General features: G+C 37.2%; 5 protein-coding genes across 5 annotated transcripts; 3 read left to right on the top strand and 2 right to left on the bottom strand.

Annotated features, from left to right (window-relative positions):
- The first annotated feature begins 2,708 nt into the window (after positions 1-2,708).
- On the top strand, positions 2,709-5,225 carry LOC130508601 (uncharacterized). The gene is made up of 3 exons (XM_057004184.1): positions 2,709-3,092; positions 3,203-4,791; positions 4,898-5,225. Exons 1-3 carry the CDS (start codon positions 2,760-2,762, stop codon positions 5,061-5,063), a joined length of 2,088 nt encoding a protein of 695 aa, XP_056860164.1. The 5' UTR covers positions 2,709-2,759; the 3' UTR covers positions 5,064-5,225.
- Positions 5,226-9,728: 4,503 nt separating this feature from the next.
- On the top strand, positions 9,729-10,954 carry LOC130508607 (mitogen-activated protein kinase kinase kinase 18). Its single transcript, XM_057004192.1, has one exon. The coding sequence runs from the start codon at positions 9,747-9,749 to the stop codon at positions 10,749-10,751; it is 1,005 nt and encodes a 334-aa protein (XP_056860172.1). The 5' UTR covers positions 9,729-9,746; the 3' UTR covers positions 10,752-10,954.
- A 526-nt stretch (positions 10,955-11,480) lies between these two features.
- Positions 11,481-15,891, bottom strand: LOC130508605 (DNA repair protein RAD16-like). Its single transcript, XM_057004187.1, has 16 exons — positions 15,740-15,891; positions 15,496-15,579; positions 14,358-15,346; positions 14,146-14,268; positions 13,998-14,071; positions 13,819-13,882; positions 13,554-13,700; positions 13,375-13,460; positions 13,203-13,272; positions 12,971-13,093; positions 12,588-12,818; positions 12,371-12,475; positions 12,133-12,285; positions 11,962-12,050; positions 11,801-11,881; positions 11,481-11,706 (listed from the first exon to the last, which is right to left on the bottom strand). Exons 1-16 carry the CDS (start codon positions 15,783-15,785, stop codon positions 11,634-11,636), a joined length of 2,538 nt encoding a protein of 845 aa, XP_056860167.1. The 5' UTR covers positions 15,786-15,891; the 3' UTR covers positions 11,481-11,633.
- Positions 15,892-19,549: 3,658 nt separating this feature from the next.
- On the top strand, positions 19,550-21,089 carry LOC108836797 (probable membrane metalloprotease ARASP2, chloroplastic). Its single transcript, XM_018609903.2, has one exon. The coding sequence runs from the start codon at positions 19,675-19,677 to the stop codon at positions 21,001-21,003; it is 1,329 nt and encodes a 442-aa protein (XP_018465405.2). The 5' UTR covers positions 19,550-19,674; the 3' UTR covers positions 21,004-21,089.
- On the bottom strand, positions 20,965-25,189 carry LOC130508613 (ATP-dependent helicase rhp16-like). The gene is made up of 15 exons (XM_057004199.1): positions 25,033-25,189; positions 24,775-24,846; positions 23,691-24,538; positions 23,493-23,615; positions 23,343-23,416; positions 23,182-23,245; positions 22,932-23,069; positions 22,751-22,836; positions 22,589-22,658; positions 22,360-22,482; positions 21,953-22,186; positions 21,735-21,839; positions 21,505-21,657; positions 21,320-21,408; positions 20,965-21,244 (listed from the first exon to the last, which is right to left on the bottom strand). The coding sequence occupies exons 1-15, from the start codon at positions 25,058-25,060 to the stop codon at positions 21,103-21,105; spliced, it is 2,349 nt and encodes a 782-aa protein (XP_056860179.1). The 5' UTR covers positions 25,061-25,189; the 3' UTR covers positions 20,965-21,102.
- Between the last annotated feature and the right edge of the window lie 40 nt (positions 25,190-25,229).

The raw sequence follows: 25,229 nt of genomic DNA on the forward strand, positions 1-25,229 counted from the left end.
ACTCGTAATTTCAGTTTTATTTCGAATTCGGGTTGATTTGGATAATAGGACCCGAAAAAAACATGACATATCCAAACTGAATTTGAAAACTCAAAAAGTACCTGCAAATCCTAAAAATACCTGGAGAAAATATATCTGAAACTTACCCAAAATCAGATCCGAAAACCCGAAAGGTATCTCAAATTTTACCCAAACACCCAAATTATATTTTTGGAAATCTAAAATTTACCCGAAACCTAAATTTATACCTAAAAGCCTGAACCCAAAATTTAAAAAAAAAATATCTGAAATATCCAAAATACACACAATCATCCAAATTTACCTAATATATAATAATTTTTTAGTATTTTGAATACCCGATTGGATCTCTTGTAGGACGTAGATCCAAACCGAGACTTGTGGGTCCCCATAAAAAAAGATCCAATAAATATTTTAGCATAGACTCGAATCTGAACCTGTATTTTCGGATCCGTTCTAGGTTGGTTCTTCGGGTCCGGTAAAATGTTAGACCTATATTAGATCTTGATCTGTACTTGAAGCGAATAGATAGTGTTGTTTTGCATTTTATCTGTAAATATGTCTGAAATTAATTATTACTATTTTATTATTAATTTTCTAATCATAAATTTATGAATAAAAAAATTTTCCCACCCTTTATTTGAAAAAAAATCATTTTTTAAAAAAATTGGAATTTGTTTTTAATATATTCTGTTATATATATATAAATATATATATATAAAATAAATGGATTAATATGCTCTTCAATAACTTTAAATAAAATTATATTTAATAAATATTTATTAATCGAATAACCTAGTTAAAACTTGTTAAATAAAAACCGTCATCCTCACTGTATAGAGTAAGAATTAATCAAGAACACCATGTATTGATGAATGGGGAAGTACCATATTGACTATTATAATATCTTTTTCTATAACTGATCTTTTCATAAGTACATATTTTTATAATAATATTTCCATAATAATGTTATCATAAATAGTTTTATTTCCAAATAATATACTTTGTTGTTTGTTATATAGTATTCATAGATTGTGCTTGCTTTTCAAATTTATTATTATTCCTACTGTATTTTGTGCATGCATATATACGAACTATGTAGTATATGATCTTTCAGGGATAAACTCGTTAGATAAGTTATAGTAGTCCGTTAGTATATTAGCCATATAATTAGATAACAAATAGGAGTTAGATATTTGTTGTTTGTTGCATATACGTAGTCCACAAAATAGAAGTTGAAGTAGTTATGGAAGGTGGTTACTTTTCCTTAAGAGGAAGTTGAAATTTTTCCAAAATGGTTACGTTTAAGACAGTTATATTTTTATGTGATACAGTTATATTTTTAATGCAATTATATTTTTAAATTGGAACCAACTATTATTAATGGGTCATGCTGGAAAATTAATAGTATTGATTTCGTATCTATTTATTATATTAGTTATAAAAAGTTTATAATCAGTCTGAAATTGAAAATATATATTTATATTTCCGTTTATAAAGGAATGTAAAAAAGGAAGATACTAAGGTGTAAACTTAATTAAATTTTATAGTATCATTTATTGGTAAGCTAGATTATAGGAAGTAGTTTGGATTAAAAGAAGAATGAATTCGATTTTTAAATAATTAGTCATTTTTCATAATCAAAGATAATTTATTTAATTTTTTTTGGTATTGAATTGTAAATATTGTGTAAGTTTAAGAGTTAACCTAAACTTAGATAAAATAAACATAGCTACTAAAGAAACACACTCAAAATAGTTTTGGATTTATAGTTCAAGCCTTTTGGTTAATTCAAATTTTCAAAAATCAAAACAGTGCAATTTAGTTAATTCTAACCACAATAGTTATGATGTGAATTCTAGGTTGCATGGAATCGGAAATGAATACGCAGAAACGAGACGTTTTGAAACACGGAAACATGATTTATTTTTTTAAGAATGATAATGTTAATAATTAATATGTATATACATATATAATTAACTGATATATGAGTACAATTATTTTTCTGTTTAGTATATCAAAGAATAAAAATTGACAAATAACAATTTTATGTTAAGTATATAAAAATGAAAAAAATATAATAGTTAAACATCAAAATCATATCAAAATTTTAAAATAGCAGATATCCAATACTTAAATATTGAGTAGCTTAACTCAAAATAAAGATACAAGTTACAAAATTTGTTTTAAAAAGCATTTTTCACATTTCCAAAACAAAATTACAAGCTTCTAAAGTGGAAACGCAAGTCTCCATTCAGTTTTTAAAATACAATTTTCAAAAACGAGTTTCTAATGAGTTTTTACGAGTTTCCAAAAGATTTTGATTCCAAAACTTTTTTGAAACGTATCTATATCTGAATTTTCATGCAACCTATGTGAATGTTTAAGAAATATTATGTTTACAATATCGGGAAATATTTTATTTATTAAAGATCAAAATAAATTGTAGTGATAATTTTAATTTTATAGAAAAACCGCGGCGTAGCGCGGGTGATTATCTAGTATGTTTAATAGTCGTAATACTCGTTTATCTTCATCGACAGTTATTTATTTACATAGAGAAAAGGGAATATAAAAGTTAGTTACACAAACCAATCGGGCGGTAACAGTTAAAAGATAACCAAATCTAATCAAACCGGTACCGGTTTCAATTGTCTCGGTTATCTTTGGTTAATAATTGATCTCTGAAAGCGAGTGCCTCCTTCACATGGCAGGTCTCCAACTCTAAGATTCCTTACGAAATGGCGACGGAGATCTCGTTGGATCTGATCAACCGACTCAAGGTCTCGCTTCGAAACGAGGCCAAGCTCTCCTCTCTCGGCGATTACACGGATTCCTCTACCCTCATTACCCTTCCCACAGCTCCGGAGGCAATCGCGGAGCTCGACGCTTCGGCTCCTCACCTCCTCCGTTGCCGTAACTGCAAAGGAAAGCTTCTGCGAGGGATCGAGTCTCTGATCTGCGTTTTCTGCGGCAAGCAGCAACGCACGAGCGAGAATCCTCCTGATCCAATCAAGTTCACATCCACTTGTGGTTACAAATGGTTTCTCAGCTCTCTCGATCTGGACGGATCGGTAAATAAACAATCGAATCTCATCGTTCAAACGCTCTGTTGATTGTGCATTGCTGAGAAAATTGAATTTCAATGATCTTGCCTTGTGATATTGTAAACTTCATTATGCAGGAGATGGTAGAGCCACTCAAGGAGGCGAATGGATCAAGAATGGGAGCTAAGGTGCCTGTGGCAAAGGGGATTGCTCTGTCTGAGTTTCTTGATTTTGGAGTACAATGGATTGCAAGAGAAGGAGAGACTTTAAACAATGGAGTTGATGATGGACAATCAATGCGGAAGAAGAACCGTTTGGATTTAGGAGGGATTAGTGTTGATGATCTTTCTAAAGTGGATACGGTAGAGAGCAAACCTGAGGAGGATGATTTTAAGGATCCACGTAGTCTTAGCTTATTTGATGATGGTGTAAAGAGTCAGGGAGTTTCTGAATCACAGAAGAGTGAAAAAGATGCGCAGAAGATTGTTACATCTGGAGAACATGAGAATCTTAGTTTGTTTGCGGGACGAGATGCTCAGGATGGTGTTTCTTTAGCAGAGCAGGGGAACTTTGGGTTCTTTGAGGAAAAAGATGTGCAGCACCCTGTTAAAGAGGGTGAAAGCCTTAGCCTGTTTGAGGGGAGAGATGAGCAGAGGACTAGTTCTTCTGAAAACACTGAGAGTTTTGGTTTCTTTGAGGGGAAAGATGCTCAGAGAGATAGTTCTTTCAGAGACGATGAGAGTTTTGGTTTGTTTCAGGGTAAAGACGCTCAGAGAAATAGTGCTTTGAAAGCGGATGCTAATCTTGGTTTGTTCGAGGGTGGTGGAGATGGTCAGAGAAATAGTGATTCTAAAGAGGATGAAGATTTTGGTTTGTTTGAGGCAGCATTATCGTCAAATGCTGGGATCAAGTCTTTCGATGACAAGGTTGTTGCCTCTTCTTCTACGTGGGATTCTGACTTTCAATCTGTCTCCCAGGAAAAGATTAGTAGCGATCCGTTTGTAAGTTCTCCGGCTGATCTGTCTGCTCATATGGATTCTGTCTTTGGTTCCGGAAAAAAATTATTCTATGAAAAACCAGCAGATTCTTCAACTGCTTATGTTTCCAATGCTGGTGATTGGCTGCAAGATGATTTGTTTGGTGATGTTACTGGCAAGACTCAAAACAACGACCAGACTTCCCATGAGGGACAAGTTGTGGGAGGCAATGTAAGTTCATCCATGGATATTGATTGGATGGGAGATGATCTTTGGCAAACCAGTGAAAAGAAAGCCCTTGAGCAGACACCTACAGATGATAATGATGGTGACGATGACTGGAATGATTTTGCAAGCTCAGTTAACTCCAAGACTCCTAGTAATCTGCTTTCAAGAACCATGGAAAGTTCCCAAGAGGAGGAGATATTTGATGGGCTGGCGCTTGTTAAGAACGATGTTAATGAGCGGAGCAAAGATGAGATGCAGAATACTGGTACAGCAGGCGTGATATCTGACATAGGCAAAGGTCAAGAAGATGATCTCTTTGGGACTTGGGATACTTTCACATCCTCAACCGTTTTGCAAACACCTGTGCAGCCTCCCACGAACCATGTGTATTCATCTGCTGAGCTGAATCCGGAAATGAACTTGTTTGGGGATAGTAGCCATCGCAGTGACCTTGCTTTTGATTGCTTTCCGGAAAGTACTGGAGGCCAAGCCATGCCTTCTGGAACCTCCACCTTAGAGAGGTTTCTTATATACTCCTAAACTTCTTGTTCTCTAATATATGTACGCAATCTTCATTTCATAGTTAACATGTTGTGCTCTTTTGTGTTCTTTTCGCTTTGTTTTCAGAACCAGTGATCCTGATGGTAAAGATCAAACACTTGATCTTGTAAGCACAACAACATCTCACAAGTCAAAGAGTGATGTTGCGGAGGAGCTGATCTCACAGATGCATGATCTCTCGTTTATGCTCGAGACCAAACTCTCTGTACCTCCAATCACCAAGGCAGAGTAATATTAATACATTGTACTGTCTCTCTCTCTCGCCTCATGTTTTTCTTGGGGGCTAGAAAGATTGTTATATATATTTCATTTTCAATAACTCCAAATATCCCTTTTGCTGGCGTTGTCGCCGAGAAATGATGTTAGTCTACCAGTAGCATGGTCCATTGATTCATTACCGGTGCACCCATTGGGCCTCTTTAGACCTAATGTTCTAGGCTCCTAGTCCCTGAAGTATCAAGGTTGTGAGTTCATTTAGAAAAAAGAAAATGCATAAGATTATGTTGTTTGTGTTATGATATACAAAATTAATCATCATGTTTCTTTATGTTCTGTAATGAAATGATCTATATTAAAATTTGCCATGTATTTATCAATACTGATCGATCAGCTACTTTTTTTTGTTGACAACTGCACAAAAGGCGAAGGTTTAATAGAAAACGATATGATGATTTCATCTCTGTATCAAGAAAGAAAGCTTAAGAACTACAGAGATACATTAACTTCATCACTTAATTCACACGTTAAAAATAAAAACATGTAGAACCGACGAAACTTTGTTAAATCAATCGTTTTCTCGAGGTTTCACCAGCAACAATATTATATTGTAAACTATGTGTATCCACATGATACACGTTATCTATTTGTAAAAGATGGAGGTTGAGATGATATGAATGTACATAATTCTTTAGCATCTCACCTTTTTCTCATCAATATATAAACATTATTTCAACGAATAAGCTTTACCAAAAATTTAATGTTATAAATATTCAAAAAAAAAATTAATATTATATAAAGAAAACAGAAACTTATTAAACGTGATAGAATGGACGGTGTTTTTGCTCTGAGAAATTATATTTTAATAAATACTGTAGGTTTTTTTTTTTTGTCAACGAAATACTGTAGGTTACGTGATGTAACTAAATATAAGCATGACAAAACACAAGTGAATTGCTTGTTGTTGGAGAATCCACTTAGTTTTATTAGTAACTTATAAGCCACGCATCAAATTATCTTTCTATGAATAATTAGTTAATTCTAGTCCATATACTTCTTTTGTACCTCAAAATGAATATTGAATAACTACTCAATTAAGGTGATAATACTTATTTGTATTTACACGCCTGTGAATTATATAGAATTGATATTGCTTGGTAACTAATAAACCATGACCAGATGAATTAGTGTGATTTGTCAGTATATAATTGTAACTTTATTGACACTTACAGTTTGATAGTTCTCAACTTCTCCTAGCAATACCTTTTTAGAATAATAATTCTCTCATATACTTTAATACTGTAAATCATATGAAATGATCGTTTGGGATTTCATTGGCTGTGGTATTGTTGATAAATCACAACCTGAAAATATAGTCTGAATGACGTTTTGCCACGTAGGGTTTTGAGGCAGTCAGTGACTGATGTGTTATGTAGTAACTTCTTCGTACTTCAAAAGCAAAATCATTTAAAGTCCTAAATTGAAAAGATCTGACAGAAAAACAACTGGTATGAATAGTTACACTCACACACTACAATAAAGCGATTCAGTCTCCATACACCTACATACACCCCCAAACTCAAACTGGATTGTAATTCGGTAGACAGAAACAACCTCAGCTAACCGGTTCACTTACTCACCTTCGAGCCACATTAGAATAAATTGAATTGAATGTTACATATTTTTCTACAGTTGTATACACTCGTATTTTTTCACACTTATTCTCCATCAAATGTGTTTTTACAAGCATTTAAGCTGGTATATTAACCAAAACCGAGTCGGCAGTTGGCCATAATTATATTTTCATTATGTAGTTTTGCTTCTTCATCATTGTTTATATATAGTAGTAGCATTTGGTTTATTTAATATTAATACATTAAGTTGATATGTAATATCATCATTTGACCAAAACAATGTATAATGTCATCATCATTCTCGATAATCAAAAAGAAAGTTCAAGTCGTTTTGTCCTATAACAGAGAGAATATATGAGTTACTTATATCATACTCTTTAATCTGTCTTTGAAACTGACATCAAAAGTTTGTACTTTGAAGCAACATAACCGCTCTATCCTGCGTTTGCCTTGCATAACATCAGCCTTAGTTTTTAGCTTATACACATATATACTAATTATAAATAGTATTCTATTCGTTTTATAATAGATGATATTTTATAAAAAATATTGTTGCTTCATAATAGATGATGTTTTAATATTTATGTCAATTTTAATTCTATTGAAAAAAGTTTAACCAATTAGATTATATATTTTCAATTATAATTAGTTACATTATTTTTAATTTATATTTTTTTAAAGTATTTTTAAGAGAAAAGTGATTTTTTAATTCTCGTGCTTTCCTCCAAAAAAATGAAGCATAGACAACTTTTTTTTGTTCTAGTAAGTTAAGGACCTAAAATCATATTCTTAAAAGGTTATCTGTTCCTTTTGATATATCAATATATGTATATATATATATATAAGATTTTTTTATTTTCTTTTAGAAATTGTATACCCATTTTCACCTTGTACAATTTTCACCTTATACAAATTTTCACCTTTCACTTTGGTTTCTTTTACTATGCAAAAGCAATTTCAGAATTGAATTGAGTAGGTTGTTGCTTGAAGTAGGATGCCTCTCATCATTTAGAAGAACCCTTTCCACTTCTCCTTGTATTCATGTGCTACGTGTTACTGATCCCTACACTCACACGCCTTAAAAGCGCACGTACAGGAAGGAAAAGCTTTGATGTTGAACAACGTAGTAGGAACATTTTTTCATTCTTTCCTTTTCAACAGAAGATATATCTCTAACGAAATATTACTAATATGTCACTACCTCCAAATTTCAAAAGTGCTATTCAACTGCTAGTGCCAATTGATGTGGTAGGCATAGCCGCTTCTTAGCAGCATGTCGGTGTCATTAAAATTATACATAGATCTAATATAAATCCTATTAAATATGTTTATCATGTAGGTTGAAAAATTTAGCAAGCTCCATTGAACACTATACGCAAGCTAGCATGCACCCTTTGAAAATTCACATGGTGACTACAAATACTCAAATGCTTAGATTTATGCGTAGATCAAATTCAGGTAGCCAATTTTTGTATTAAAAATCATAGTAATACTACAATATTTTTTTCTTATAAAAACGTAAATGTTTAAAAACATGTGAAGGTGGTAGTTAATTTGCATGTGGTTAATAATAAAGCGTACATGTGCATATGAGCTGTGAATGTGCGTATCGCAGTGGACAGCCGTAAATGCCTGACCAAATTCGTTTTCCCTATCTCCCTACCCAACAGTACACTTCATTTAGGTAAACTCATCATGTAGTTTCTTCTTACAAAATTCAGGTATTGATTAAAACTCACATATTTAATAGAAAGTTTGGTTAATGAGTTAATGATGGCTGCTAGTTTCATTCAAAATTAATCCCAGCTGACAGTTGGTAAAGCCACTGCTCTTCTTAGTCTTTTTTTTTTTATCAACGCTCTTCTTAGTCTTATTCCGCTCTTTAAAATTATTGTCAATTTGAAAATAATAACCAACCTACACCTTTTTTACAAAAAGAGTTAAAATATTAATATTATAACAGCGTGTTTTTTTTCTTAGAGACTAACAAATGTTTCAGTTTCTTTTGGCATTTGTGTTTTCATAAAAATCAAAAACCTATGCATGTTCTGTACATGTACCCAGCATACGTGCCTTAATGCTTGCTTGCTTTTGCTTATGATTTTACTGCTTTTACAAATATCTTTATAAGAAATGTGACGAAAAATCTCCAAATATTAAGAACATAAATACTATCGACCAAGCTTCAAATCTAACAAATATCCGTACGTCTCCTTTCCATATTTTTTGTATGTTACCTAATTCATGTGAACCTAAAATAAAGAATAAATCACTTTCTTTTGCGTTTGAGGGAATTAAGAAACCCAATAAGGTAAATCCGGGTTCAAACTCCATCGGCCACACGGATATGAGTTATTGCTTTCGACTCATTTGAATGCCCAGGAGAGGGTCTATCTGTGGGCTGTACCTCCACCCGGAGGTTAGGATTGTGTCATCATTGACCCGGGTTTAACCTTTTTAGTTTAAAAAAAAAAAAAAAAAAAGAATAAACTAGTATTGTTTACCTAAAAGAAGCCAAAGGAAAGATTTGGACACTTGTCGACACCTCGTAGCCTCCTAACTCTGACGACACGTTGCTCGAGACATATACGGAACTCCGGTCGGAACAGAAACAAAATAGTTATTTGACTACCTGAATCTCGACACGTCATCACTTTCTAGACTCACAGACGTTAGAAAGACCAATAAGCACTCTACCATTCCTAACCAAGTGTCACGTCACTTCTTATCGAACCTTTCGTTAGATACGTTCACTGCCACCTCACTCCTCTTTGCTCACGTTTCTTGAGTTTCTCCTTTATACACATTTTGTTTGTTATATAATCACAAAAAATTGGTAATCGACTTTTTTCTCAAAACTCCACGTGTACAGACGACATCATCTTATACAATTACTTATTCCATTTTATTTTCGCGTTGGTAGTTAAAACTCGATGTTACCAAAAGTATACACTTTCTCTAATTACAAAGAAAATAAATGAAAAATATCATTTCCCTTCCTTATATATATACCTTCTCTGAGATAACAGAGTGAAAGCAAACAAACATTAACAAACAAACAATAAATGAATTGGACGAGAGGAAAACCATTAGGCCGTGGCTCCTCAGCCACCGTATACTCTGCCACTTGTCAAGACTCCGGGGAAACCATCGCCGTGAAATCTGCCGAGTTTCACCAGTCGGAGTTTTTGCAAAGAGAAGCTAAAATCCTCTCCTCTCTAAATTCTCCTTACGTCATCGGATACAGAGGATGCGAAGTTACGAAAGAGGCCTTAGCTACTTACAACCTTCTCATGGAGTACGCACCGTACGGAACGCTGGCCGACGTGGCGGCCAAGAACGGCGGTTTCATCGACGAGCCTCGGGTGGTGAGCTACACGCGCCAGATACTTCTTGGTCTGGAGTACGTTCATAACTCGAAGGGGATCGCGCATTGCGACATCAAGGCGAGCAACGTGCTCGTCGGAGCGAACGGAGAGGCCAAGATCGCCGACTTCGGCTGCGCGAAGTGGGTCGAACCGGAGTTGACCGAACCGGTTAGAGGAACTCCGGCTTTTATGGCGCCGGAGGTGGCGCGTGGAGAGAGGCAAGGGAAGGAGAGTGACGTTTGGGCGTTGGGGTGTACGGTGATAGAGATGGTCACCGGTTTGCCTCCGTGGAGTGGGGCGGATTCGACCAACCCGGTTTCGGTTCTCTACCGGGTCGGTTATATGGGTGAGTCGCCTGAGCTGCCTTCCTCGCTTACGGAACAAGCAAAGGATTTTTTGGGAAAGTGTTTGAGAAGAGATGCGAAGGAGAGATGGACAGCGACGCAATTATTAAACCATCCGTTCTTGATAACCAAACCGGATACTGAACCGGAACTGGTAACGGGTTTGGTTACGAACTCACCGACAAGCGTGACGGATCAAATGTTCTGGAGGTCAGTGGAAGAGGAGGAGCGTCCAAGCTGGTGGGAGTGCCACGAGGAGAGAATTGGAGTACTAAGCTGGATTGGTCAGGCTGTGGTGGATCCCACGTGGGATATGGGCGGTGAAGATTGGATCACGGTTCGACGGAATAATGATTAGTCGGTCACATGATGAGGCTGTGTTGATTATTTTGAATTTAGTGAAAATTGTTTTATGGTAATTGAAAATTTTGAATTTGAATGAATGTAAGTAGGTTAGAATGTTTGAGACCTAGATCAAATTCATGTACATACATTTACTAATTCATCATTTTTTTTTTGAAAAAAAATTCCCATGATCCCAAAGTTATGTTGTTGATTATTATTAAACAAATATAGTGAAAACAAATGTGACGTTGAACTTTGACATTTTACGTCTAAACGCTCCCTATAGACCAAGCATATATGCCAGAAATGGTATGAGTTTTTTGCCAATATGTTTTGTGACTACAACTGTATGAAACTAGATGAAGCGAAGTAGTTAGGTAAAAGAGTGAGATTTGTGGTAAGCATACTAAAGGAGGATTTGTGGACTGCAATGATTTTAGCTTGTATGGAAAGTGAGAAATGAAGGCGACAAAAGATGCCGAACCGCCCAAACTGGTTTGTTGGTTGGTTAGTTGGTCACGTCGAGTGTTTATGCAAACTGAAAAAGATTCCTTACGAATCTTTGTTAAGGATTCGCACTTTCACTCTTTTTTTTTTCTTCTTTTTTCTTGTGTGTAAAGCTTTGGTTAGGTCATTTTGATGATTCATTCATTTATGTCTTTGCTTCCACACAAATCTAATTATCATTTGATAAAATAATTGACAGGTTTGAAAACCTACCTTATTATACTACTAAACCTCATTCAACTATTAAAACACATTCCTTGCAAGAGACTATCATCAATGGCTACATCATCAAATGTCTTAGATAAAACAAAGGTGAAAACGGGTTTACGGTAGCATATCTTATGATTAATTTATACACACGAATACTTTTTGTTGTTACTAGATTAAGTTAGGTGGTAAACAGAAACCTCATGTCTTCTGCGGTCAACTTTCCTATGGCTTCCTGAGAACCACCAACGGTCCTGTAATGACACAAAAAGAGTGTTCATGATAACCTCAAGTTATAATAGTTTTATGTTCGGAAATAGAAACAGAAGTAGGGAATCTATTACTCACCCTTCAAACACAAGTTCCTTCTTCTTTTGAAGCTTAAGGATCCTTTCCTCCACTGTGTTCTCTATTATGAATCTCACAACCCTATAACACATGTATCCAAAGATTATTCTTACGTACATTCACCAACAAATATAGAGTTCCTAGGAGAACTAAAGCGTAACCTGATCGGCTTGTACTGTCCGATCCTATGTATTCTGTCCTGCGCTTGCTTCTCAACCGCTGGGTTCCACCACGGGTCCATCATGAACACCTACAGAGTTTTAACCAATGTGGAGAACAAATTTTGAATAGGGGCATATCTCTCCATAGTTGTTATCTATCTAGACACTTACATGTGAGGCGACTGTTAGGTTGAGAGCAACTCCTCCAGCTTTCAAACTCATTAAGAAAACTCTGCAATCTGGATCTTCTTTGAATTTATTGATGGCAGCATCTCTAGCTGCCATGGACATGCTTCCCACCAGTTGAGCGCAACCAACCCCACACTGTGTTGTAATAAAAAAAGTCTGATTAAAACCAATGTTGAAGAATAACATAGCCGGAGTAGAGTAGGATGCTCTTAATATTTACCTTCCCGAGGGTGTAATTTATCAGATCCAAAAAGGATGTGAACTGGCTGAAAACTATTGCTTTAGCAGACCCATCTCTTTCAATCATGAACCTTATTTCTTCCCTCTGCATACAAACATGATCACAACATGGTTATAAAGAAAGGGCTCAAAGTGCCAAAGAAACTTAACAGGGTGCACTATTTGAAGAGGAGAGACATATATTTAAGAGCACATACCAAAGCCTCTATTTTTGTACTTGTCTGAAAATCATCGAGCTTTATCCGATTTAAGATGCTTGAGGCTCTAAATCCTTTTAGTGTTGTCTTGTTTGCATGTTGCTCTGTGCCAGCTTTGGTAGTCCAATCCACAGTCAGTAGTTTTGAGCATGTCGGGCAGCTGACTTGTCCCAGGGATGCAGAGAAATCAATCAAACAAGCTTTACAGAACACGTGTGCACAGGAAGTTACCTTCACAGTTAAAAATCAAAGAAAATATTAATCCAACAAGTTAGTCCAGCAATAGAAGTCTAACAGATTCCTGAACAAAGTATAGGTTACTGAGAAACTAAGTGACAAGATAAAGAGAAATTAAAAAAGATCGAAAAAACTGATACACTTACAACACTGTCCTCAGCCGGTTCGTGGCAGAGACCGCACTCTTGCTCCTTTTTGTTCTCACTATTCAAGTTAGCGTTTTCTCCACTAGAAGCGGAATACACCACAAGGTATGGATGATCAACAGCCTGCAAAAAAAGATTACAGAGAAAATACATCACAAACCTATACCCATATCATCCTGAAAGTGCATTGGTTGGTTATTAGCCAAGCCAGAGAACTGTAGATGTCACACACCTGTCTCAGACGAGTGAGAAGATCAAATATATGTGCATAGTTATTCATCAATGTCCCAGCCTCAATATACCTGCAACACAGAAATGTACATGGCACAGTCAATAATAAAATTCTATTACATGAACAAAGGAGCAAAAGAGTGGAAAAGCATATAGAACGGAAGGTACTTAACGTATTAAATTGCGCTTGGCTGTTTTGGTATAGTGATTCATAGTAATCAAACTCTTTTATATCTAGTGAATCCCGCCTCAATGTGATCTACAAGAAGTAGAACTTATATGTAAAGGTGAAGCTAGGAAGCAACAATAGTGAGCTTCATTTAAATCAGACAAGAGAGACAAAGCAACATACGAATCTAGGAGGAAGGGCAAGATCAGCTGCCCGGCCCAGCTTAGTACGTCTTATGAGGATGTCTTTCAGAACTTTGTGTTTAAGCAAAACCATGGCTCTCTTACCCACTTCGTGGCCTCCATATGCTGTTATTGGTCTGGCCACATACTAGCAAGATTGGAAATAACAAAAAAAAATCATAAGGACTAGACAAGACCAGTATAAAATGGTGATCCTGCTTTACAAAATGTGGTAAATATAAAGAAAGTGGCAACTCATAGTTTACCTTGTTCCACCAACAGAAATGCCGCACTGCATTATGAGTGCAGCTGCTGCAGCTTACATGCGCACTACAATCAAAGGCAGCAGACAAAAGGAGATCAAACAGCAGACATTATTATGAGCTAATAAAACTGAAGAGAAAGGAGAAAATAGTTAGGAATCTAGGATTTGGTAAAAAATTACGTGTAATCAAGGATTCTACAGTCACAGTCCTTGCAAAAGTAATACGAGTATGGACGAATCTGCAGGAAGCGAATCTGAGGAAAACAAAATAGTTAAAGTCAGCGATGTTGGCGATAGTGTTTAAGTGCCATAGATAAGACTAACAAACCAGAGAGTAAAGCTCTCCAACACGATTCTGCAACGGAGTACCACTCAAAGCCCATCTATAGGTAGCCTCCAAAGCAAAAACAGCTCTCGCAGTGTTGCTACGCCTTTCTTTGATGTAATGAGCCTGGTATAGATAGTAACCAAAGTCATATCTATAAAATCAAGCCACTTAATATCTGACAAAAAACAAAAAGAGACAAGTCTTGTACTCACCTCATCCAAAATGATCCGGTTCCACGTAATAGAATGCAAAAGAGACTTCTTTCTATCCACCGAACCAAGCTGATCTTCCTCTAATGCTTTTTTACTCTTCTTCCTGGATCGCTTCGTCTTGCTACCTTCTCCTTCATCACCTTCCTTGCCTTGCTTGGACGACGTAGCAGCCGCTGTAGCGACCTTCTTCTTCTGCTGCTTAGACTGTTTACTCGTTCTCACAGCGTGGGGCCCACAAAAATACTTATTGTGTATAATAAGCTTGGCAGGATAAAACGACTTGTTGCAATACTCACACTGCTCCTTGGGAGACATCATGCACTTCCTGAACTCATTCTCAACGGTCGAATAAGTCGTCAACACAAAGTCATACTTCTTGAACTCTTCAGCATTCTTCTCACGCTTCGCCCCATGGTACACAAGCACCTTGGTGCTTCCGGGGGATGTAAACCTCTCGATCTCGCTCAACCACTGAGAGACAGCAACGAGAGGACAAAGCACAAGCGTGCACCCCACCGCTTCTTTACAAACAGCCGCCCTGTCGACGTCACGCTTGGCGAGAACGAGAGAGATGGCTTGTATGGTTTTCCCCATCCCCATCTCGTCCGCAAGAATGCCTCCCTTTACTGATTGCTCCTGCTTCGAAGCCCACGCTAAGAACTCCTTCTGGTACCTTAGTAAGGGCATGATCAGATCGGAAGGCGGCTCGGCGGTTTCGGCGATTAATGTGTTCTGCTGATTCAAGTCGACGTCCTCTGTCATGTGTTCGGTGATCCATCTCTGATCCTCTTTCTCCCAAATCTCCCACAAGAGGGTGCCTTTCTCTCTGGTGACACGTGTGCTCTTCCTTTTAATGCCTCTTGGCAATGGCAATGGCAATGGCAATGGCACAAAAGCAGGGACAGGGGGAGGAGCCGGGGCGGGTATATGATTTGGTAAATCATCATTACCATCATCATCATCATCTTCCTTATCCTCCTCTTCATCGCCTATGTTCATTGTTCATATATCATTTAAATATCCTCTGAAACTACTTTTGCTAGTTTTGACTAATGAACGATTCTATTAGTATAATTAGAGTTTATGTCGCAAGCAAAATAGTAAAAAAGTTATCAGTAAAAAGTTAAAACAGATTTACCTTGAAACTCAGAGTCGTTTGAATCGTCATCTGAAGAAATTATAGCAACATGTGTTTCATCGACTTCGTCTTCGTAGAGATTCTCTGTTTCATAAGAAGAACACGGAAAGATAATTATACTTACAATAAAACAATGTGAGAGTAGCGCTTAGATCTATTGTTCTGACAATCGGGAAAACGGAGACGATCGGAGGAAACAGAGAGTAGTAGTTACGGTGGTGGTTGTTGGGGAAATCGAGAGTACCTTGGTTGGATGGAAGAGAGCGCTTATTGCGAGAACGAAGCTCCATATTCGCGCAGCAAACTCGATTTCGATTTCTGAGTGAGAACGCGTTTTAGGGTTTATATCCAAATCGTCGTGAGGGTATTTAATAAAGGGGAGGGGAGTGAGTGTGCAACTGTCGATTACGGCGGGAAACACTAGGTCACACGTGTCAGCTTCCTACCCGCACGAACGAACACATATTAGGCAATTTCCCTTTGTTTTGTTAGATTTATCCAACTTTCATTTAATATAAAGTTTAATTTATCAACACGAAGAAGTCCTTTATAATTGGTTAATTTTTTTTACTTTATCAGGAAGAAAAATTAGATGATGAGAAATATCCTAAATAGTATCCCGTATTTCATGCTCAAATTTGGGAAAAAATCTTAAATACAGTATTTTGATAATCTTTGCCCTATTTTGCTCTTCTTTAAACAAAAACAAAAATTGCTCTTCTTATGCAATAATTTGGAAATATTCATTTAGAATTTAGAAATTTAAGAAAAAAAAACAGAAAGACATATATTTGCAAGTCAGAAAAACATATAGTTTAGTTTACAATTTAGACATGACAGACAGGGCCTGACTACCACATGGTCTTCCGTATGTTTAGTTGGACTTGGATATATGAGCTGGGCTTTGTCGATGTTACTTCAGGAATGTCCATGGCGAGAAAAAGGGTCACTTCTATAATGGTTTTTTTTTTAAACAAAAACAAAAAACTAGGGGTGGGCAAAAAACCCAAACCGAACCGAACCGAACCAACCAAACCGAAGTTAAACCGAACCAAACCAAACCGTGCTCTTTATGTAACCCAATTGGTTTATGTTTTACTCAACCCGAACGGTTTGGATTGGTTTGGGTTTAAACCGAACCAAACCGAACCAAACCGATAATCCAATATATATATAGTAAAAATATATATGATATATATATATGTATTAACATATTGTAAATTTTAGTTAAAGTTTTGTTTTTCATTTTTTCATAATTTCCATATCTTTAAAAAAAATTATAAATACGATTCAAATAATACTATTATATATAAAATCATATACCATAAGTTTTTATATTCTCACTCTATCGTTTATGAGTTGATTATTTTTTAATAAAATTATACAACTGATGCCTTCATATTTTATAATCAACCCGAACTACATCGAACCAAACTAGACCATAATAATGTAAACCGAACTAAATCTAAACCAAACCGAACTAAACCGAACCGAATTAAATCCAAACCGAACCCAAACCAAAGCTACTTTGGTTTTAATTGGTTTGAGTTTTATAAAACCCAAATTACCCAAACCAAACCGAACCCAAACCGAACCCGAAACTAAACCGAAATGCCTACCCCTACAAAAAACCATTATAGAAGTGACCCTGAGATTTTATTCCATTTGTGTATTATTAAGGTCCTTAAGAATTATACAAGTTTCAAGAGTCAGCATTGGAAAAAAATGATACAAGCGGTTGAAGCATGATGCCAACAACTTTTTTTTTGGTACTTAAAAAAAAAAAAAATATGCCAACAACTATGACAAACCCATTATAGAAAAACGTTGATCTTGATGCTACCATGCCGTGGATCAGCTTCTGGATTTGATTTCCAGATATCTCACTTTGTTTGAGATTTCATCTATGAACCCAAAGTTTAACATGAAAGAGCGATTTCATGAATTTTCTATAAGTACGTTTACAAGGGTAAACCTTGTGAACATTACATTAGAACTTTTTTTTTAACATTAGACATATTGATATCCAATGATTTGTGATATAAAATATCAGCGGCTTCAGAAGAATTTAACACAATGTGACTATCCTAAACATTATAATTTGCAACTGATGCATAGAAACATACACAGATGTATCACATATATCAACATATACGTACACAGTTGATCTGAACATGGGTTTCTGTTAAAACATGCAAAAAACGATATAATTAATCTTTTGCCTAGATGCTTTTCTTTCTATCTTTTCTGGGATTCCCTAGCTATACACTACAGATAGTGAATTCATACATAAACGATGAAAGAAATTCCTGAGTTTTTGTGTAAAAAATAAAAGATGGATTCATGTAATAGTACTCTCGTGTTTAACGACGAAGAGATTGAAGTTTTGAAAGGGGGAACTGGTGATCGTTTACTTGCCTCCAGACTCAAGGCATGGGCATCTCCCATCCTTTTCTTCAAAGCAACCTTAAGAGAAAAGAGATGTCATCATACTCAAACCCAACCCAAATACCATGCATCAACTAGTAAATCCAGATTGATAATTCTCTGATCTCCATCAATCATTTGCCAGCATGTATAAGCTGTTGATCTATGCGCTTCACTTGTTCTTCAACGTCCTTCGATCCTGATTGATGATGTCCAACAAAAAAATGTATTAATACTATGCTGCAGATGTATATCTATAATACACATATAAAGTAGATATCGAAGTTATGGAACTATAAAATGGTAACAACCAGATCGTTTAAATGAAGAAAGTTATAGATGAAACGGGAGACATACGATCGAAAATAAAGTGATGATGAGTCTCCGGAGAAGGCATAGGGATCATTTCTCTCTCTTTAACTCCCTTCTCAAACCATATATATGCATTATATGGTGATACGTTAGGACTTATAAAAAGAAAACTCTCACCAACTTATATTTTAATTGCAAGAAAGTAGATGGAAAGCTATGTACTGCTTTCTTTTTTAATTAGTTCTTTTCGAAAATGAAATAGGACTGTATATATAATTATATTTCGTCTTTCTAAGCATGCTTACGTCGGAAAATCATGGCGACAGCCATACAGAAAATAGAAAAAAGGATTATGCAGACTTTAAAGTTACAGGTTCGTTGAACCTGGTCTCCTTTTCGTCTAAGTATTGGAGAAGAGCAATAAAGTGTGGATTAAAAAATAGATATCTCGTTAACTAAAGCATTTTCTTATAAAATTACAGAAAGAAACCAATAAATTTTAACAAGAAAGTATTTGAAAGGGCGACCTAACTAGAGGATGAGAGGTCGACAATCAGTTTTGTTAATTAAACACCTAAAATACAATCATGTTCCACAAGTATAATTAGGTAAAGAAAAATATAATGGCCGTTGTTTTGTTCATGACTTTTCTATTCCATGTTTTTGTTTTCTTCTTTCATATACTGTAGTAAGTAGCTAGTTTTGAAGAAAACAGTATTAACAAAATATTTGTCGTATGTCGGCGAAAAGGAAAGATTAATTTGCGGATGATCCAACTTGGACGATTAGATTGAGCTTTGGTCCATCCAGGAGCCAAAATAAATGGGATAATTCAATTAACCAAAACTTAAAAATGTCGATTTAATTTTAAAATGAAATATGAAGTAAGAAAAACTCTAATCTTATTTCATTTTCATTCCATAATAGAATTAACATAAATTTATTCCGTAAATGAAATAGTGTTTGTATTTTTGTTCATTACTTCAGAAATTCACTTTAATAGAGTGAGATTGACCTTAATTTTGATATTCTGATTTTTTTCTAAATGACATTAAAATGCTCTAAAATAGAGAGATTCTTGATTTCAGAACTCCAAATTCTGAGTCCATTTTTTTCTAATAAAATCAAAGTAATCACCATGATTAGATCAAAGAAAACCAACTGGGCCTGAGGCTCAAATCTGGACTAAATGAGCCCATAAGAGATCACAAAGGTTTGCACAAGCTCAAAAGCCCATAAGGTTCTCCAACTAATTTTTTTTTTAATTTTGTTACCGAAAAAAACAAATAAGAACGAGTTGTAGTTGTGTCTTCAATCCCATCCACATACAAGAGACAGAGCACACACACATGTGTTTTCTTTATCTCCTCTGTTTTTCAATGGCTTCTATAGTTCCTCTTCTCCTTACACACTCAAATCTCCAAACCTCACGAAGAAGCCATGCTATTAAACATCTCATCTTCTCCAATCTCTCATCGAATACCTCAATTCCTCTCCAATCTAAACAACCAATCCAAAACCCACCATCTCCCAAAATCTCACCTTTCCTCCACTTTCTCAAACCACAGCCTCTACTACACCAAAAACAGAGCTTTGTTCAATAAAAAAAGAAACTCATTCTATGGTGAAAGGATCAGTTACAAACCACGAGCTCTCGCTGGATTCGACATCGGAAGCTTCGAGTCAGTCCTCGAAGCTTCAGGTGTTCTCACAGCGATCATCGTCGTCCACGAGACAGGACACTTCTTAGCCGCTTATCTCCAAGGTATCCATATAAGCAAGTTCGCGATAGGGTTCGGTCCGATTCTAGCTAAGTTCAACTCCAACAACGTCGAGTACTCTCTTAGAGCGTTTCCTCTAGGCGGGTTTGTCGGCTTTCCCGACAACGATCCGAACAGTGGAATCCCTCTGGACGACAAGAACCTCCTCAAGAACCGACCGATTTGGGACAGAGTGATTGTGGTCTCAGCTGGAATCGTCGCTAACGTGATCTTCGCTTACGCTATAATCTTTGCTCAAGTCGTGTTCGTTGGCTTACCTGTTCAAGAAGCGTTTCCGGGAGTCCTTGTTCCTGACGTTAAGTCTTCCTCTGCTGCTTCTCGTGATGGATTGCTTCCTGGAGACGTTATCTTAGCCGTTGATGGCAGTGAGCTCTCCAGCTACGGTTCTGACTCCGTTTCCAAGGTTGCTGACGTGGTGAAGAGCAATCCGAATCACAGTGTGTTGCTCAGGGTTCAGAGAGGTAAAGAAGATTTCGAAATCATGATCACGCCTGATAAGAGTTTCGACGGGACGGGGAGACTCGGTGTTCAGCTATCACCGAACGTGAGATTCTCAAAGGTGAAACCGAAGAACGTAACAGAGACTTTTAGTTTCGTAGGAAGAGAGTTCTTTGGTCTCTCTTACAATGTTTTGGACAGTTTGAAAAAGACTTTTCTCAACTTCTCTCAAACCGCTAGTCAAGTCGCTGGTCCTGTTGCCATCATTGCGGTAGGAGCTGAAGTAGCGAAATCAAACGCGGACGGGCTTTACCAGTTTGCGGCATTGCTGAATCTAAACCTTGCTGTGGTCAACCTGTTGCCGTTACCGGCTCTAGATGGTGGAACTTTGGCTTTGATCTTGTTGGAAGCGGCTAGAGGTGGGAGGAAGCTACCGTTAGAGGTTGAACAAGGGATCATGTCGTCTGGAATCTTGCTTGTGATATTTCTCGGTTTGTTTCTCATTGTTAAGGACACACTTAACCTTGATTTCATCAGAGAAATGTTGTAATCTCTTGCAAGAGAGTTATCAACTCATAGATGAGTGCGTCATCATCAAATGTCTTATGATCATACATATACAAAAACGTTTGTATTCTGATAGATTCAGTTAGGTGGTAAACAGAAACCTAATATCTTCTGCTGTCCAAGTTCCTATGCCCCCCTGAGAACCATCAAACAAAAGTTCCTTGTCCTTTTGAAGCTTCAGAATCCTTTCCTCCACTGTGTTCTCTATTATGAATTTCACAATCCTGTAAGACATGTATCCAAAGATTATTCTTACGGTACACACCAATATAGAGATCCAAGGAGAACAAAAGTGTAACCTGATTGGCTTGTACTGTCCGATCCTATGTATCCTGTCCTGTGCTTGCCTCTCAACCGCTGGGTTCCAGCACGGATCCATCATGAACACCTACAGAGTTTTTCCCCCACAAACAACCAAATGCTAGAGCATGTTTTTTGAACGCATCCATCGCTCCATCCAATACTTGTTAACTAGGGCACTTACATGTGAAGCGACTGTTAAGTTGAGAGCAACCCCTCCCGCTTGCAAACTCATCAAGAAAATTTTGCAATCTGGATCTTCTCTGAATTTATTGATGGCAATATCTCTAGCTGCCTTGGACATTGTTCCCACTAGTTGGACGCAACTAACCCCACACTGTGTTGCAAAAGCAAACAAAACAGTGTTTCATTCTGTTTTAAAAACAAATGTTAACTAATAGTTGTGATATTTACCTTCCCAAGGGCGTAGTTTATCAGATCCAAAAAGGATATGAACTGGCTGAAAACTATTGCTTTGGCAGACCCATCTCTTTCAACCATGAATCTGATTTCTTCCCTCTGCGTACAAACATGACCACGACGACATGGTTAAAGAAAACAAGGAAATGGCTCAAAATGCCATCGAAACTTAACAGGAATAGTTGAAGCTGTAAATATTCAAGAGCACCTACCAAAGCCTCTATCTTTGTACTTGTCTGAAAATCATCGAGCTTTATCAGATTTAAGATGCTTGAGGCTCTAAATCCTTTTGGCGTTGTCTTGCTTTCCGCCTGTTGCTCTGTGTCAGCGTCGGTAGTCCAATCCATAGTCGGTAGTTCCAAGCATGTCGGGCAGCTGAAGCTTCCCAGGGATGCAGAGAAATCAATCAAACAAGCTTTACAGAACTCATGTCCACAAGAAGTCACCTTCACAGTTAAAAAACGAAACAAAATATTAATCGAAAAGGTTCGTCCAGTAATACAAATCTGATAGACTCCTGGCCCTTTTTTTGTGAACTGACTCCTGATCAAAATGTAAAAAGAAACCAGAGTCCAGATGCAGCAAGATAGCAATAGATTGAGAAAATTGATACACTTACAACGTTGTCCTCAGCCGGTTGGTGGCAGAGACCGCATTCGTGCTCCATTTTGTGCTCATCATTCAAGTTAGCATCAGCACCACGAGATTGTGAATACACCACAAGGTATGGATGATCAGCAGCCTGCAAAAATTGCGGAGAAAATACATCATAAACCTTCAATCTATATATCATCCAGAAGGTGTATTTGGCTGGTTAGTTGAACCAGAAAACTGTATATGCCAGATACCTGTCTCAGACGAATGAGAAGAACAAATACATTTGTATAGTTTTTCATTAATGTCCCAGCCTCAACGTACCTGCAAACAGAAAGGCACACGGCACAGTTAAATAATAAAATCATGTTACACGAGCCAAGGAGCAAAAGACAGTAGAATAGAAGGTACTTAACGTATTAAATTGCGCTTTAATGTCTTTGTATAGTGATTCATAGTAATCAGACTCTTTTATATCTAGTGCATCCCGCCTCAGAGTGATCTACAAGAAAGTAAAATCTACGTGTTACGATCAAGCAAGGAAGCAACCACGCCGAGTTTCATTTAACATCAGACAGGGGAGACAACGGAACATACGACTCTAGGAGGAAGGGAAAGATCAGCTGTACGGCCCAATTTAGTACGTCTTAGGAAGATGTCTTTCAGAACTCTGTGCTTAAGTAATATCATGGCTCGCTTTTCCCGCTCCACGTTTCCGTAAATTTTGGCCACATTCTAGCAAGATTGAAGATAGCAATAACCAGAAGGTTAGGAGGAACAGTATAAAATGGTAATCATGCTTTATAAAAAATTGGTATATATAAAGAAAGTAGCAACTCAAAGTTACTTTGTTCCACCAACAGAAATGTCGGACTGCATTATGAGTGCAGTTGCTACAGCTTACATGCGAACTGCAATCAAAAATCAGCAGACAAAAGGAGATCTATGAAACAGAAGAGAAAGGAGGAATAGAATAGCTAGAATCAAATGTGGTATAAAAAAAATTACGTGTAATCAAGAATTCTACAGTCACAGTCCTTGCAAAAGTAATACGAGTATGGACGAATCTGCAGGAAGCGAATCTGAGGAAAACAAAATAGTAGAATCAGCGATAATATTTACGTGCTACAGATAAACTTGAGCAAAGATTTAACTAACCAGGGAGTAAAGATCTCCAACATTACTCTGGAGAGGTGTACCGCTCAAAGCCCATCTATAGAAAGCCTTCAAAGCAAAAACAGCTTTCGCAGTGTTCCTATGTCTTTCTTTGATGATATGAGCCTGGCATAAAGAACCAATATCAGATCCATAAATCAAGCCTTTTTCAATGGTACTGTAAAAAGATATTGTATAGACCTCATCCAAGATGATCCGATTCCACTTAATAGAGTGCAAAATAGACTTCTTCCCTGCGTCAGGGATCTTCTTCTTCTTTTGCTTAGATTGTTTACTCGTTTCCACAGCCGAAGGCCCACAATAATAACTTTTGTGGTTAACAAGCTTCGCAGGATAAAACCACTTGTTGCAATATTCACACTGCTCCTTGAGCGACACGATGCATCCCCTGTATTCACTCTCAACGGTAGGATAAGTTGTCAATACAAAGTCGTACTTCTTGAACTCTTCAGCATTCTTGTCTCTCTTAGGCCCATGGTATACAAGGACCTTGGTGCTACCGGGGGATGTATACCGCTCAATCTCATCTGACCAGTGAGAAAGAGCAGCAAGCGGACAAATTACAAGGGTGCACCCCACTGCTTCTCTAAACAGAGCCCTGGCAGCTTCACGTCTGGCAAGAACAAGAGAGATGGCTTGTATGGTTTTCCCCATCCCCATCTCATCTGCGAGAATGCCTCCTGCAACAACTGACTGTTCCTGTTTTATCGCCCACGCTAAAAACTCCTTTTGGTACCTTAACAGTGGCATGATCAAATCAGGAGGCGGCTCGGCAGTTACAGTGATCACATTATTCAGATGATCCAAATCTCCATCCTCTGTCTTATGTTCATCAACCAATTTCTGATCTTCTTGTTCCCAGATCTCCCACAACAGCTTGCCTTTCTCTCTGGAGGCTTTTCTTTTAGTGCCCTTTGGCAGCACAGGCACAGGTGCAGGAGCAGGGTCATCAACAGGGACAGGGACAGGATTTGGCAGGGGCAGGAACTGGATCAGGGGAAGGAGCTCCTTCTCCTTCTCCTCCTCGGCTATGTTCACATAATGAATATCATCAGCAACTGTTTTCAGGACTAAGATCTTACATGATAACAATAAGCAGGTGTACCCAAGAATGAATTAACAATAATGTTTGTATGATACACAGCAAAGACAGACGCTATCTATCTCTAACAAAGAAACTGCTTATCAATAACACGTTGAAACCAAAGAACTCGTAAAAGAAGAAGAAGAAGATACTATACAATCTTCAGCAACGAAAACATACCTTGAAACTCAGAGTCGACTGAATCTCCATCAGAAGAAGCTTCGTCGTCAACGTCTTCCTCCATGTTGTCAACTATTTTCAGATGAACAATCAATCAAAGATAACAACACTATTTAGAGTTGCAACACGCAAATTAAAAGTCACCTCTGCGAAAAGAAACTGAAAATTTTCAATCTAAAATCTGTAATCTGATCCCAAGATCGCACCGAAACACAGACTCCACCATGAGAGAAAGATTCATCGGACTGATTTGATTACCTTCGTTGGATGGAGGAATCGCCTCCATCGCCACCCAGAATTGGACGAAAGGCGATTGAGGAGTTAGGGTTTATCAAAATCGTCGCAGCGCTGAGAATGTAGAGCGGGGGAAAGTTATAAGAGAAGCAAAAGATGTCTCTTAGCCTTCAATAGAGCATAGGTCTGTTAACAGTGTAACTGTCAATAACGCGGGAAGC

This window comes from Raphanus sativus, chromosome 1 (assembly GCF_000801105.2).
Source record: "Raphanus sativus cultivar WK10039 chromosome 1, ASM80110v3, whole genome shotgun sequence".
Taxonomy (NCBI): domain Eukaryota; kingdom Viridiplantae; phylum Streptophyta; class Magnoliopsida; order Brassicales; family Brassicaceae; genus Raphanus; species Raphanus sativus.